At 43.2% G+C, this 16,359-nt stretch overlaps 1 protein-coding gene across 1 annotated transcript in view; it reads right to left on the bottom strand.

Moving 5' to 3' along the window:
* LOC121646585 (A disintegrin and metalloproteinase with thrombospondin motifs 8) overlaps positions 1-15,801 on the bottom strand; it is a 32,967-nt gene extending 17,166 nt beyond the window's left edge. The window contains exons 1-5 of the mRNA XM_041995665.1: positions 14,774-15,801; positions 13,027-13,266; positions 2,344-2,476; positions 2,046-2,213; positions 1,041-1,333 (exon numbers count right to left, since the gene is read on the bottom strand). Of these exons, the coding sequence (XP_041851599.1) occupies positions 1,041-1,333; positions 2,046-2,213; positions 2,344-2,476; positions 13,027-13,266; positions 14,774-15,499 (1,560 nt within the window). The 5' untranslated portion in view covers positions 15,500-15,801. The remainder of the gene's footprint in view (positions 1-1,040; positions 1,334-2,045; positions 2,214-2,343; positions 2,477-13,026; positions 13,267-14,773) is intronic.
* Positions 15,802-16,359: the final 558 nt, after the last annotated feature.

Below are 16,359 nucleotides of genomic sequence, written 5' to 3'. Positions count from 1 at the left end.
TTAATTTCAGGGCAAACTTGGAAACGTGGCAGAATCAGAAAGTGGCCAATCGAACCACAAATGAAGTTCAAGCGCCATCAATATCTGTTTGGTTAGTTGCAAATAAAGCTTGCCAAACGATACTGATACCAGACTAGCAACACAATTCAAATCGCATCCAACCTCATGCCAGAGCAGGCGACAGCTTCAATGGTTCACAGCACAACATGACCACCTTTTCCTCACTGTCCTCACATTTGATGCGCCTGCATCTCATTATATCATGACGCTTGCCCCATGACCATCCCCACATCTTTATTCAGTATTACACGACTTTGTAAACAAATGACCGATGATGAGACATTTATAGTAAAGGCTGGATGACGTACACACAAGCAAACATTCTTCTACACGAGTTCAGTGCAGGTACAGATGGAGTGAAGATGTCTGTTTAGGACATATTGTCCACCATTCTGTACAGCACACATCTTACAGAAAGGCTGGCCTACGGAGACCTAAAGCAGCTTATAATGACGCCATGTGGTTACTGTTGAAAAAACTAAATGGTGCAGTGGGACCCCCAGGTTTAGGTACCTTATTATAAAGTACTGTACAGTAAATTATTATGGGACCAACCAATTTAAAATTTTGTACAGTCTCAATTGTTGAGGCATTGGTATAGCTTTCGTCTTGTATTAGACTGATATATTTTCTAAGATTTCTGGGTTTTTTTCTTGTATTTTTTAACGTTTTTAATATTTTTATTGTGGACCTTGAGTATTGAATTGGATTAAACAATATTTGACTGTTGATAGGAGGGACCACAAAGACCTGCTGATTCCCATTCAAAGACCCAAAATAAAGTCCCTTCCTACCAGTGTTTCCAGACTTCTTTCAGTTATCTACCAAACAAACTGGTAGCACTGATAAGCCAGCTGACCGTTCACTAACCATGGACTATAGCTGCGTTCAGGATGTCTACACACGTACCAACCAACCGTTTAACATTAGAACACGTTTCGATGTAATGAAGCTAGTCCCCCTTCAAGATGCTGTCTTACCAGGGGTTGTATCACTTCCAAAGTCGATCTGCAAACTCCATTGAGACAAGTCCCATTAGCGCTGCAGGGGGTGCCATCGGCCCAGGTCAGGCTGCCGTTCTTGGTGGAGCACTGCGGCGTGCCGTCCTCTCGACACCACAGCTGGCTGCAGATATCGCTGTCTGATGTGTTGGGGCAGTGGATGAACTCTTCTCCAAAGATCTGCTGGCACTGTTGGTCCAGACTGTACATGGTGCCTGGCAGCTCTTCTGGTAGGAGCATGGCACTCTCTGGGACATCGAGCAGGCAGTCCCCTGTAGTTATAGATCACATCAACACTGGATGTAGCATTCGGCTGATGGAGGTTGTGGACTTTGCTGCACTGTGGTAAACATTAGATTAATATTCCGGATGCACTTTTTTAGGGAACCTGATGTTCAAAATGTGGACATTGTGAAGATAATCTGCATCTAAACTCATTAATCATTCCTCTAATGATCATTATTATCTTTAACAGGCTTTTGTCTGGAGTTGGCAGCAACATTAGCATTTCAGAATGAACACTCTCAGCCACATGGCTTTTCATTAGAGACATTTTCCAACAGATAAAGAACACATTTTTTCATCTCCAGCTGTTGCTCTTGGCTGCAGAGGTGGAGAACAGGAAGAAGTCCATACTATGACTCAGTGGAAAAGAAGGTTCACTGATGGGTCTTGCAAGGATACAAACAATGCACGATATAGAACATGAGGTGGGGGAGGGAGCTATGGAGGCCAAGCAAAGGTAAAAAAGGGAGTGTAAAGAAGAGGATGTGGAAATCCATTGCATGACAAACTACACTACAACCTATAATTTGAGGGGAGCAGCATGTTTGAACAGGAAAGGCTTCATTCAGAGGGAGGATGAGAAAAACTGAACATGTTCCGAAACAACCCTAATAATACAACTGCTGCTGTCTATCCTGGTAAAAGATCTCTACATTTAGTTTTAATGCTCTGAAATATAAAACCTGAAATGTTCCTTACCATGCCCGTTGTCAAAGAACTCAGTGATGTAGAGAGCGCTGCAGGGAGACCATGGCTCTGTTTTGTTGAGGTTGACATATAGAGGCGCCATGAGATAATGTCCTCCCAGGTCCCCAAACAGCCTCTCGCATGTCTTAGAGTCATCATGAGGCATACTCAGCACATGGCCTGTAGGAAGGAACGGTGCAATGATGAGAATACAACATTTTAAGGTTAGCAGAAACTCAAAAGCATGCTTATGAATGGCTTAAATATGAGAGAATATTCCTGCGGACATGCTTCTGCAGTGTGACCTAACCGAGCTCGTGTGCAGCTGTGAAGGCAGCTTGCAGACCGTTGTCCTCGATAACCGAGCAGCTTCTCTTTGGATCGCACATCGTTCCGACATCAGCCACACCTAAAGTGTCGCAGCTCTTCTGTCCGCAGATATCCTGCAGTGCAAAAAAAAAGAAAAAGAAAAAACACTAAACATTGAATACTGAGAAGTGAGAAAAGTCGATCCACAAATAAACAGGAGGACTGCTTTAGGATTTCCATGAGGAGCCTATGATATCAGTGCTTCATAATGCTGAGTTATTTGGTCTGTAGTGACTGAATTTACTCTGCTATTTCTCAATATTTCCACATCACGTTAACAGCTAAAGTCTGGGTGGTGCCTTCAGGAGATTAGCTGGGCTGGAAAATAAAGCAAAGCAGAAGAGCTTTTAATTAGATTTTTTTATTGTTTGCAGGAGTGGTTCTATTTGTTAAGACATAGCAAACAACAAAGAAAGTCTTTGTTATCCTGCTGCAGCTTGCATTGACACAAAGTGGCTCAGCCCCATGGTGGCCTTTCAGAAAGCACCCCGGACCACATCCAGCCCGCCGGTCCACTCCATCCGGCCCACCCGACACTTATACCACGCTGTTCCTTTGTTTTCAAAAGGTGAGCAGGTATCTGTGCTTAGCAGTTTGCTTTGTTGCAGACAACAAAGATGTTTCTTCCCAAGCAGAAAAGAAAGGTCAGTGAACACAGAATATTTCAAGAACGATGGCGTTCAGGCCCAGAAGGATCTGATGCTGCCGCTGAAGCGAGTGACCTGGTTGGTGAGTTGATCTCTGAGCAGGAAAGCCGTTACCTGGAGGGCAGTTTCTGAAAAATATTGCAAGTTACTGATCTCTTGTGTCTGGAGAAGAGAGGAGCAATGATCTCTATCTGCAAACACAGTGGCGGAGCGCATTAGTGACTCATCATGTGACATTTATGAAAAGTTAACAAAGCTGAAACTTTCACTGGGACGAAACAGACAGCGCTCAGCCAGCCGGTTTTATACGGGGAGTCAATGAGCAGTTACTGGGTGTGTCTGATGCATGGGCGCCGTTGGAGGAGGAAAACACAGATCCAGCGGTGGTTTTGTATGGTATCACATACCGACCTTCTCAACTGATGTGGACAAGGTCCCAAGTGTGTTGCAAATGGAACTTATTGCCTTGCAGAGCAACAGGTGCTAAAAACAAAGTCCAGAGAGGCACAGGGTAAAGCAGACATGAATGCACAATTTCGGAGCGAGTTGTCTCCATCCTTACCGGAAATCTCTACAGTGTTTCGTCATGTGATTCCTTTTTGGAAGCACATATATCTGTGAGAAGCTATTCTGAGTGACAACCCTTGAAACTGTACTCCGTTCCACCTGTGACCTCCATCAGGCCAGATGCAGCGGAACTTTGTGAGGAGAAACGCTGTCAGGTGTCTGGACAGAAGTACAATGCTACGTGTGAGCTCGGAGATTTTTTTTAGTGCAAGCGTTTGCCAACTTTCAATTTTTATTTAGTGTCAAAGCAGGAAAATCACCTGCAATAAATGTTCAGTACAACTATACATAATTAGCACAGACTGCTGTTTGCATTGGATTTTCTTGAATTTGTAGGAACTGCTGATAATTCAAATAAAACAAATGTTTGGAAATACTTCAGTTTTTTTTTTGTGTGTGTGTGTTTTTTGTGTGTGTGCTTTAATATTAATGTGGCCCTCCTATGAGATGACGATATCATCAGTGGCCCGTGAGCACTTTGACTTTGAGGCCCTTGGTTTATGGTCTCAGGTGTTAGTTTCCAATCTAGCCCAGTACACATTTGCTTAAGGCTTAAAGGCAGGGCTATAACATGGCCATGTACATTTTTCAATATGGCGACAGTCAAAACACAAAATTTCAGACTTGAAACCAGCTGTCCAGTAATCAGTGATCAGCTTTTGTTTTCAGCCTATGAGCTTGAGGAGGGCAGCAATTTTCACCTCATCACGCAAGTTCCATAGAAAATGATGGATGAAGGAGCGACGTCGCCTCCCGTGTGTCCAGCCCTGAACTTGAGAAGTGTTTGCAACTCGAGTTGAATAAAACCAAAGCGGACTGCAGGAGGAGTCTGCAGCAGAGGGAGGAGTCTGCAGCAGTGGGAGGAGTCTGCAGCAGAGGGAGGAGTCTGCAGCAGTGGGAGGAGTCTGCAGCAGAGGGAGGAGTCTGCAGCAGAGTGCTGCAGGTGGCGCTCGATTTGCTACTGAAAACAGCACAAGAGCAAACTGAGAAGAAGCAAATAATCGGACCATCTCATTTTTATGATCGTTGAAAACCCAGATCGTAATTGTGATTAAAATTCGATTAATCGCCCAGCCCTATTTTGACTAACCAAAACTAATTCATCGACACTGTACTGGTTCATTCCAAAAACAGTTGTTTTTATTATATGGAGTTGTCTTATGCCACAGAAAACCATTTTAAACAGTCAAACAGCATGGGAACAGGGAGCAGTGGAAAACTAACGGACAATCTTTTTCCACTGCTGCACCACCAAACCTGCAGCAGAGCAGCTGTTACTGGATATGCTGAGCTGTGGAAATGGACAGAGAAGGTTCAGAAAGTGAAGCTGCAGCAGTTGTTGAACATAATGAGGTAACTGTTGTCTGGTTTTCTTTTAAAAGATGCGGACCAAACCACTAGTTTCTGAAAATCATGTTCAGATAAAGCTGTCGCTGCAGGCAGCAACATGGGCAATTTGTTGCACCACCTTAGCTGCTAACATGCTAGAAGAGATCAGCACTCTCCACAGGTACAACCGAAACAGATGGAGAATACCTGAGTAAGTTGTCACTTGCAGGCTACTGGACAAAAAAGGTCATATTCAGTCAGAACTGGTGCCAGAAAAACACTGTGATGAAAGATATTAGCATACATATTAACAATAAAATTACCAATAACTATGGTCAAAACAGTATGCAGTGTAATAAAATTATATACATATATATTAGTGCTGTGCACGTTAACGCGTTAATCGCGCGTTAACGCCACGCTTAATTAACGCCACGCTTAATTAATGCCACGCTTAATTAACGCCGTTAATTTTTTTTTTTTTTTTCTGGCCGCTGGCTTTGATGACAGAAACATGGCGTCCATGTCTCTCTTCCCTGCTGCAGCGGTGCGTCTGACGTGATCAGGAGAGAGCGGCTTTATTAAAATAAAGAGATGTTTTCTGTCTGGAACAGGAAGAAGAAAAAAAGAACTGACGTTTCTCTTTGTCAAAATACATGCAGATGGTTCGATGAATCTTGGCCGTAGCGAGATGAAACTTCCAGCTGTGGAATCTGTGAGACGTGAGCTTTCAGTAGAGGAGCCGTTTGTTCGTGTTCATGCCGTGGGGTGGACACGGGGAGACATCATTTGTGTTTACATATTTTTCGGACTTTGTGTAGCTGCTCTTTAAATAATTTGTTGTCTTAACTGTGTGTGTTGGTGATAGAAATGGTTTTACTGAGCTGGTAGCTGAGATTCTGGACTTTCTGTGGATACCACACATGTTCATAGTTACATCTACAGACCTGACGCTACACCCGGAAACCAGATGTTAACCCTTAACTCCCGGTAGTGGAGGCTGCAGGTGCAGAGGTGAAGCTAAACAGTCAAGCTAAGAATGAAAGTTTAGAGAATTTATATCCAGAAATGTGGATAATGAAGCAGTGAAGGTGCATGGATGGAAGTTATTGTGCATATTGTGAATATTTCTCTCCTCACCATCTAGAAGCTGTGAGATTCTCATCCTGCTTTCTGTCTGTTCACCTGATGCTGATATTCATCACATATTGTTCCTTCTGTGTTTAGAAGGAAGCAGCTTCACAGCTTTAAATTCATCCTGCTGACTTTTTACCTTTTAGTTAGTAAATCCTGAACATTTCATCCTTCTTTCTCATAAATATTTGATTTTATATGAAGAAATATTTTATCTGTTGCTGTTTAAAGAGAAAACTGCTGCTAAACCTGTTTATGTGTTTAGTGCAGGGGTCTGCAGCCTTTCCAATCCAAAGAGCCATTTTTCCCTCAGCCAGCTAAATAAAACTCCTTTAGAGACGCAAATGTTACCAGACTTTTCAAAAAGGCAAGTTAATATATATTTTAATGAAGAGCCACCGTAGGATGTTTGTTATTTTTGAAGAACCACATTTTTATTTCTGTTTTTAGGTTTTAAAATAAATAAAAACATAAAACCTTTATTAAAATAAAGAAGATAGACAGACTTTCTGCTAAGGAATGTAGATATTTGTGGAAAATGATGTAAAAGAAAGGAAAAAAAAGTCCCTGGTTTCTAACCTAATGACAGTTCAAAGTCTTGTCTTATGTCATTTACAGTACTGCCCAGTAGTCTGGTCCAGTGCAGCCCAAAATTATCTACAAAAACTACAAATCGCACAGAACAGAGCAGCAAGAGTAGTTTTGCATTGTCCTTTTCGCACTAATGTCCAGAAGATGCATAATAAACTGTGCTGGCTAACTGTGAAAGCAAAAGTAAAATGTAGTCTTCTGTTGTTCATGTATAAAGTCTTGGCAAATAACACACAGAATTATTTTAAAGACAAAATATTATTCAGTGGTCATTGTCATGAGTATGTGACACGCCAAGTCAGTAACAGCATGGTCATAGTTCCAAGCCCAAAATCTAATTACATGAAGAAAACCATCTTATATAGGGCAGCTATAGAATGGAATACACTCCCATCCAGTGTTAGGCAAATCCAAAACCTATTAATTTTTAAGAAAATTATAAAGCAGAGATTCTTAGAGATGAACTATTGATATTTATTTATTGTGTAAAGAGTATTTTGTTCTGCATGGTTCTCCATTATGATAATGTTACTGTATATTGCTGTTTTTTACAGTTATTGAATAATTTTATATTTTATGTATTAATAAACTGTAAAATTGTATGCTGATTTTGGACCCCAGGAAGATTAGCAACCACAGTTGTGGAAGCTAATGGGGATCCAAACAAAATAAACAAATAAACAAATAAACAAATAAACAAGAAAGATAGATTTTAAAAAAATATTTTAGCCACGTATTTAGAGACATTGTGGAAGGTCCAGAGAGACACTTGCAGCTCCAGAGTTGCAGGTTGGAGACCCCTGATGTCATGTTTGTAAACCAAAACTTACTGCATTTTCTTTATATAGCTGTAGGCCTTTTTTTTAAAGGAAAGAGACATTTTGCACGTAACGATGCGATTAAAAGACGTCTGGCCATGCAGGATGGAGACGGCTGCATCCGTGACCTCGTCGCAACCTCAAACCACAAAGCCGTGACTGGAAAGACATCTGGCCTTGGAGCTGCAGTTTAGAGGGAACGCAGTATGTGTTTGTACACCTTGTTCCAGAACAGCAACCGACACCCTTGTAAGCACATGCACAGATGCAGCCATGTCAAAAAGAAAGTACACCCTCTGTCAATTCTACCGTGTTACATAATAAAAACGCTGTCTAGTCCTAAACAGGCATGAAGATGAGCTAAAGAACCTCAAATGAACAACAACAAATATTCTGTAACATCATTCATTTAACACAGCATAGCCGTTGACTCGTACTTGTCAACACCTTGATTCTGTTGTCTATCTGCTGCAGAGTAAGGGATCATTGTTTTGGTGATGCGACAGTTTCGGCCAAGCTTTAGCTGATAGACTCACATCTGACTCTAGAATACTTTGACACAGTCGAATTCAGACAAACACCAGAAGTAGACCTTCTTCCATTGCTGCAGTGGCATTTCTATGCATGTCAGAACAGAAGAGAGGAGAATCTTCACAACCTCAAGGAAAGCTGAAAGGGCTTTTGCAGTTCCTGCTTTAAATGACTTTACCTTATGTCAAATATATTCATGTGAAATAATATAACACTGGATTTTATTCCCAATAACAAAAGAGTAAATTTAGGTGGATAGTGGTCAATCTGACACTAACCTCTACGTATCCATGTTGTCAAGCCACCATTGACACAACGGGTAACGTTTGTTATGCTAGTTAATGCTAACGAACTAAGAGGCCAGGAGCTGCAGTATTGCTGGGAGTTAAAGGCTAATCTGGGAGATCTTATGAAATGTAACGATATGTGCTCTTATCGGGGCAAAGTTGTGACCAGAAAATAACAATTGTTCAGTCAGTAACAAACAGATCACGTACATGGTGTCCTCCAGCCGAAAGACTACAGATAACCGAACTATGTCACATGTCTGACTAAAGAGACAATTTACAGCCTTATCAGACCCCTTGTCAGTAATAGTGGACCAACGTCTTCAGTCCAGCTGTCCATAGAATAGAATAAAAACCATATTGTCATTGAACACTAGAATACAATGAAACTTTGTTTAGCAGCAACCTGCAGCCGCAGATCAAGTGTTACTTATATTCATGCTGCTGCTCATTTCGGCAGCCGGTAGCAGCTACAAGCTATTAGGACTCTCCACAGCAGTAACGTTGCCGCTTATGTCAGTCCAGAGGAGTCCAGGTGCTGTGGCTGCAGAACAAGCCCAGATCATCAGCCCTCCACCACCGTGCTCAACCTCCTGCATCCTTTCCAAACAAGCCATACTGGTTCAATCTTTTTCTAACTGGGCTGACATCAACTTTAATATTTAACCTGCTAACTGAGGACGTCCACTCCTGCAGACTCACAGCTGTATTGAATGTTTTCCACTTGTGAAATATCTTTCTCTCTCTATAATAATGGACTCTGAATCATTTGGAAATTGTGTTTGAACCCTTCCCAGATTGATGAGCAGGGACAGCTGCTTCTCTAAGACCATTGCTGATGTCTTTCCTCCTTGGCTTTGTGTTATTTGTAAAGCACCTCATTGCACTTCAGCTTGAAAAGTACAAAGTTAAAATTATTTAAACATTTTTTTCATTATTATCTTATATATAATACCTGAGAATTGAAAGAAGGTGTATCTTCCTTTTGCATGCCAGTGTAGATCAAAGAGTGTGCTTTCACAGCAGCCCACTTACAACAAATCAGACTAAAATAGAATCTGAGACCAAGGAAATGCAGGAGAAAAATGTTTCTGTTACATGCGAAGGGGTGTAATTTTGTTTTTTACAACAGTTGGTTGTAACAACAGTCTTCTCTTATGAAAGATTCATGGCACACATTTTAACCCTAAACCAGCTGCTCATTCAGTACCTGACCCTTTAAATGTCTTCATCATGGCAGGGCTGATTTGCAGCAGGACTATAGTTAGCTCATCCACAAGGAGCCCCTGTTCTCTACGTTTTGAAGCACAACACAGCAGAAATGGAAAAACAAGCCTGGTGTACATGCTGTAAGTGATGGTATCTCCTGATGGAATGCTACTTCCACCTGTCCAACACAGCATGAAACCTGTGCATCCTCTTCATCACTGGGTCAAAGTGACACGCTAGAGCCATGCAGTAGGCAGATAAATGCCAAAGCTGTCATCAAATCAAGCAGCACACCAGAGCACGTAGCTATAAAAATGTAATAATAGAGAAGTCACTCACCTAATGTACAGTCAGCTAACACCTTGTCAGCATGCACATACCAGGAGGAAGACAGCAGCCAAATACAGCAGAGCGGGCCAATCACAGCCCAAACCCTGAGGACTTATGAACCTATTTCCTGTCCAAGCATCCATAAAGCACAGTTTGTTTGCTCTGTGTTGACATTCCCTCTGCTTAGAAAAGATTCAAGCTTTTCCATTTCTACAGTCTGTTTTCTGCATCCTTCATCAACCCAAAGAGCCTGAAAGACTCTGTCTATGTTTGAGCTTGTTTCATCATGGGAAGCAGTGGACTAACCCATTTACTGTACAGCACCTGTAGATATCTGCTGTGGTTGAGTGTGCTTCCTGTGAATCCACATTGTGTACCACAGCTTGACTAGGACTGAATTCCACTGAAGGTTTATTTCATGACTCGTCCTTGCTTGGTTAATGCCTGCTGAACAAAAGCTAACGAGTGTCAGTGTTACACTGTAAGCCACTAACGCTTGCATGCATCGCATCATTTTACTCTACAGAGCTTCTACTCTAGTCATATTGTCACATCTGAAGCCTGAAACTTTGAAATAGTTTAAGCTGAATATTTCCTCAGCCAAGGCGGAGGTCATGTTTTCTGGATGAGGGAGAGGCAAACTGGACTGGCAGCTAATGGCCCTGAACACGGGACGTGTTTTTCTAATGGAAAACATTTCTTTTATGTTCTCAGCCTCTGCAAACTGACAAACATTCAGCAACGCGAACACTGCTGTCTGTGGAGATGATACTACACAAAGGACTGAATCCTGATCCTGGAAGACCCCATTCCAGCCAACAACAAACAGGATAAAGCACCAGAAATATTGACCCCATGAGAACTAAATCATCACCTGTAACAACATTCTTTGATCTGTAGTCCTAAGCACAATTTTACAAAAACAAATAAACTCTTTCACATTTAAGAGCAAAATCCTAAACGAGGGCTACTCAGCTCGGTTCTATGAGGGCCACAGTCCTGCAGGTTTTCAATGTGTCCCTGCTGCAACACACCTGACTCAAATTAAATGGATCCAATACCCTATGGACAATGACTCATTAGTTTGAGTCAGGTGCCTTGGAGCAGGGACACTGAAAACCTGCAGGGCGGCGATCCTCATTGGACCAACTGAGTAGTTCTGTCCCAAACCAAGTAGTACCTGCCCCCCGTGTGGCAGCAGAACACTAACACAGGTTGTCACAGAGGAAAGTTCCCCGCTAGGTCCGCCTTCTAGTACCGGCTCGTCCTCTTCATCAGGTCCGCCTTCTAGTACCGGCTCGTCCTCTTCATCAGGTCCTCCTTCTAGAACCGGGTCGTCCTCTTCATCAGGACCACCTTCTATTAATGGGTTGTCCTCTTCATCAGGTCCACCTTCTAATACCGGGTCATCCTCTTCATCAGGTCCGCCTTCTAGTACCGGCTCGTCCTCTTCATCAGGTCCTCCTTCTAGAACCGGGTCGTCCTCTTCATCAGGACCACCTTCTATTAATGGGTTGTCCTCTTCATCAGGTCCACCTTCTAATACCGGGTCATCCTCTTCATCAGGTCCACCTTCTAGTACCGGCTCGTCCTCTTCATCAGGACCACCTTCTAGTACCGGCCGTTGGAGTCCAGTGAACTCATGGTCATGTCCATCTCCAACTGCATTTTAGCAGTTGGAGATGGACATGTATCTCTACAAATGCATCTACATCAATGGATGGCAAATGGCAGCCGCAGGCGAAAACTGGCCCAATGCCAATAATATCTGGCCTGCCAGATTACATTGATTAAAAAAAAAAAAAAAGATTGCAAGAAGTATGTCAATGTGCAGAGACATAGTGGTGTTTACAGCGCTGTGTTAAAAGAACAGCGCGGCTCCTTTAAGAGCTGGAGAGGAGGAGAGACGCACAGTGGAGGGGTAAGAGGGAGGGGGGATGTCAGAACAGAGGAAGTCACTGTGAGAAACTTCCTGTTTAACGGTAAATGTTTTGCTACCAGCTTTAGCAATAAACGCCACACAGCTCTGCTAGTTCCAGCAGGGTCCCGTGTCTGCTTCACCACTGCTGGGTAAAGTGAAGGGAGCTAATGGGCTCGACACACGGGAGGCGACGTCGCTCCTTCACCATCATTTCCGGTGGAACACCTCTCCTGTGAGGTGAAAATGGCTGCCCTCCTCCAGCCAAGCGACAGGCGACATTCATGAATGTGAAATGTTGTGCTCGTTCATGTAGACGTGTACACGAGGCTTGTGAAGCGACACAAGAAAATAGAAAAATGTTCCATTTTTGTCGCTGTTGCTTGGGTCTACAGCCAACCAGCGAGGGGCTTCATTTACTGACCAATGAGAGCAGGCTAGACAGCGCAGTCTGCAAACACTTTGACCTTGGAAGAATAGATCATTCTAGCTGTGTCTGACTTTACGATACTTCACATAAAGGTTGTAGAGATTTAAATAAAATGCAGCTGCATGGAGCCAGGGTGACGTAGGTTCTGGATTTATCTGGAAAATTCTGTTTCCTATTTTGTAAACTCGAATGAACCCTGAAATCTTCTGACTCTTCTACCGTCACACTGTTGGTCATACACTGGTTTGAAAATGTCAAAATTCCCTCCAACATCATAACCAATCAAATGTCTTGGAGAAAATCCATGTCAGAGTGTGATGCGCGTCGCTGCCGCCGCTGTTCGGTCTCACGCGGGTGGCGATGAGTTTCGCCTGTTGCTGTCGTTGATTGCCTCCTGTGTGTCTTGCTCAAAACCCCGAAGCTAGCTGCTGCTTTGGACAGGAGTAGTCACCTCCCCGCTGCCTCCTGAACTCGGTTTGAAGTTGGAAAGTTTCTCTCTCTTTATTTAACTGAGAAGCAACCTACATGCATGCTTGTATCAATCAGTGCAGTGTGACCCATGGCAAACATTAATGATCTATGTTTGTTATTTCTTCAGTGTAGCAACCAAGCTGCCTTAGCCAAGAAGAAATAAAGGAAAATCGGACTTTAGGTGAAGATATCGTCACTACCTTCGCTTTTCAAAGATGAAGACTTAACTTTCTTGCCTTAATTAGGGCAAAATTTTAACACTGAATACCTTTTGCAGAGGATGGTTTGTTTTATTAGAGGGACCATAACAGCTGTTCTGCAGCTGCCCACAAACTCCACCCTGATCAGTGTCTGAGCCTCACCTCTCTGGTGAACAGCATGGCGGTGTCGTAGTGCTCCGGATGTCTGTGGCTCGGCGGGTTAAAGAGCTGCTGCCAAGAGCAGAAGTTTCGCAGAGCCATGCCTCCGTTGCTGGAAACCTCTGGGCCGACCTCCTCGTCCTCCACCACCAACATTTTCACCACCACGATGTTCACTGAGTTCTTTATGCTGGGATGTTTGTACATCTGGGCTGCCATAGACACGAGGGTGAGAATGTAGTGCTGCAGAGAAAAGTACAGGACATTTACAAAGCTGAATTCTGAATAATTCACTTTATAGTTGAAGAAACAGCCATTTTAGCTGTTATTAATTTTGATTACACCAAGGAGACATTTTACAGAGCCCCATCTGTTGGACAATATATTTGATTGTATTTTAAAATCATTGTAGGAAGAGTGTATTCTTGGTATTAAGATCTAAATGTATACGTTGGGCTGCATTAAACACCCCCATATTTTCTTTAATTCAAATCGCAAATGGAGGCGCATACAGTGGCTGAGTTACAGCTACAAGTTACAGTTTGTTTATGCAAAGTGTTTTCAAATGCAATGTTTCCATAAAAATACATTTTAAATGCATTTTGTGCAAACAGCTAATATAATATAGTTGCAGCCAGAAGGAGCAGTAAATTGTCCCAAAAAACCTTGTTTCTTAGTCTGCTGAAGCTCAGTCTCTTAAAATGCTTAAAGCATCAGTTTGTTTATTTTCTGTTTATTTATGAGCCGTGTTTCTGTTGCTGTGGTAGACTAGCCTGGAGTCTCCTCTTTGTCTCAATAAACTGTCTGTTTCCTTTAAGGGAATAAAGGGAGCACATGTGATTAATCATAACAGACTTTACGGTTGGAACATTGAAAAGATATACGAGCTTTCAATGGCGGCAACAGTTAGACAACTTTATTTTAAACATGTTTCATGAAAGCAGTGGTATTATTTTTATTTGTGGACTGGCTGTGATTTTGTTGGGAGGTAGGAATGGGACGGGATTTCCACAGACTGGTTTTGTAAGGAAATTTGCCATGATGTGTTTTGAGTGGGATATTTCCACACAAAGTTTTCCACACACACCCATGGAGCCGCATTTTGGGATGTGTCTGAAATTTGAAATATTTATTATTTTAAATAAAAATCCAGTCTATTAGTCTAACTTTTGCCCATGTGACACTGGTGAATGGTTGCAGGTCTTACTGGGAAATACTGCAGCAAATGGCAGCTGAGGAGTGTAAATACAAACAGACTGATGGCTGAGGGAAAGACCATCAGGTCTTGCCATTCGGGGGTCTTGGCTGGTTTCTCTGTGTTTGTCTGAGAGCAACATAACTCAAAAAGTTATGGATGGATTTGGATGAAGGTCCATTTTGAGAATTTGTAAGACTGAGTAAAATAGCCTTGAATAAATCTTGTTATCCACGTGAATCTTCCACGATGATGTTCAGGCTGTTCTGCCAAATTGTGACCAAGCTCTGAAGAATGTGGTTCAGCATTTCTTGCATATTTTAGTGCCTGACCTCTTTTTCAGCCTGTGGAAAAAGATTTTCTCCCAGACGCCCTCACAGCCAAAACATGTTTTATGAAGCAGCAGAGAAAAACAGATCTGGGATTTCCAGCCAATGAATTCACATTTAATGGGAAGCTTTGGAAAATATGGGGCGAAATACTGGATGGCGTATTCTTTGTGTGAAATGAACCTCTAATCAAATGTGATTGAGGAGAGAGTGAGCTGGTGCTGACCTTTATTTCATCTCCATAGAAGTGGGTCATGGTTGTGTCTGCTACGGCCAAGGTTTCTATGAAGCGTGGCGCGGAAACAAAACGTCTCCGGCGAGGTTCCCTCCGTGCGTCACTGTCGCGGTGCGTAAAACGTTCCCCAATGCGCTCTTCCCCTCGGCTCTCAAACAGGAGGGGGAAGCCGCGGCTTTTCGTGAATGTCCTCCTCCTGATGACATGCAGCTGCTCTGCAGAGACCGGCCCCGGGTCTCCGGGGAGTTTTGGCTCAATTAAATATTCATTCCCATCCGTGATGAAGGAACCAAAGATGCCAGAGCACAAACTGACAGCCACGATTGAGTTCTGGTCTTGATCCACGTTCCCAGAGTAGAAGCAACTTCTCAAATGTCCTTCACTCTCCTCCGTCTGGTCCATTAACGTCTGTGGATCTGCGTGCAGGAGACTGTGAGCACCTGAGCTGCTGCGCAACGCGCCAACATCTCTGGCGCTGATGCGCTGGATGGTGAAAGAAGGTGCGATAAAGCTGGTGTCTGGCACGAGGCTTAAAGTCAAGTCCTTGCCAAACGCTTTGAGGGTAAACCTCGGCTGCTCCTCGCTCCTTTTCCAAAAGCGACCACTGGTTCTTCCATTTATCCGAACAGGTACAACGTCCTCAGATTCATATGAAGTGGCACGTGCCGCGTTGACTAAGCGAAGGAGTAAAACTACAAAACACACAGCTGAACACATCTTCTGTAATGAATCCTGGACTCAGGGGTGGTTAAAAAAAAAAAGCCTATATAAAAACTGATAGGTTAAGTCTAGGAAAAGGGTGCGCCCTCTGAAATCCAAGGAATATCCTCTCCAATCTTTCAGTGCTCGAAAGCCAGTCTTGGTTAAAGTATGTCCGCTAATGTCAGTCTGCGTTCTTCCTAACCAAGCTGAGCCTTGCTGTACCAGTCACCAGCACCGCCGCAGTCTGGACACATCAGAGGTATTTATACTTTCTGCTCTTCCCTGGACATGAGGCGGTTTATTTTTGATATCCTCGCTTGCTGGAAATTCTCCTCCCACTCGCACTTCATGAGAAACTCGAGGATAAAACGGATCCAATGAGGACAGACCAACACTCCTCCCTTCTGAAACCGCTTGACAACCGCGCGCCTATTATTAACCCAGCGTGCTGCATGGCAGCGGCCGGACATCTACACTACGCATAGCTGAAAGTCCGCCACTAGTTATTTCGGAGCCTAGTGTGTTTCTGCGTGCGCGCGCGCGCGTGTGTGGCAGGCCCTCACAGACCCATCCTGTGCACAAAAGACCGCCGCTGGAGAGCGAACGGCTGCGTGTTGAACTGCGCGTCATGAAGGTGGAGAAGCATTTAATCATGAATCCAACAGAGGAATATTATCAAAGAATTTGAACCTGCGTTTATCATTTTTCTTTTAATTTTCAAGTACATTGATCGGAAAAATGTTATTACTTTATTTTCATTATCATTTCCTCTAAAGGGTTTCTGCTGTTTGTGGCCTGCATCACATTATTAACACCAAATGTCGGAGAACTTTCTTTTTCCTGCCGTTTAACTCATCCAGCAGCAGATGGTGGAA

Source organism: Melanotaenia boesemani, chromosome 9 (assembly GCF_017639745.1).
Source record: "Melanotaenia boesemani isolate fMelBoe1 chromosome 9, fMelBoe1.pri, whole genome shotgun sequence".
NCBI classification, from domain to species: domain Eukaryota; kingdom Metazoa; phylum Chordata; class Actinopteri; order Atheriniformes; family Melanotaeniidae; genus Melanotaenia; species Melanotaenia boesemani.
This window is presented reverse-complemented; position numbering and strand designations above follow the sequence as displayed.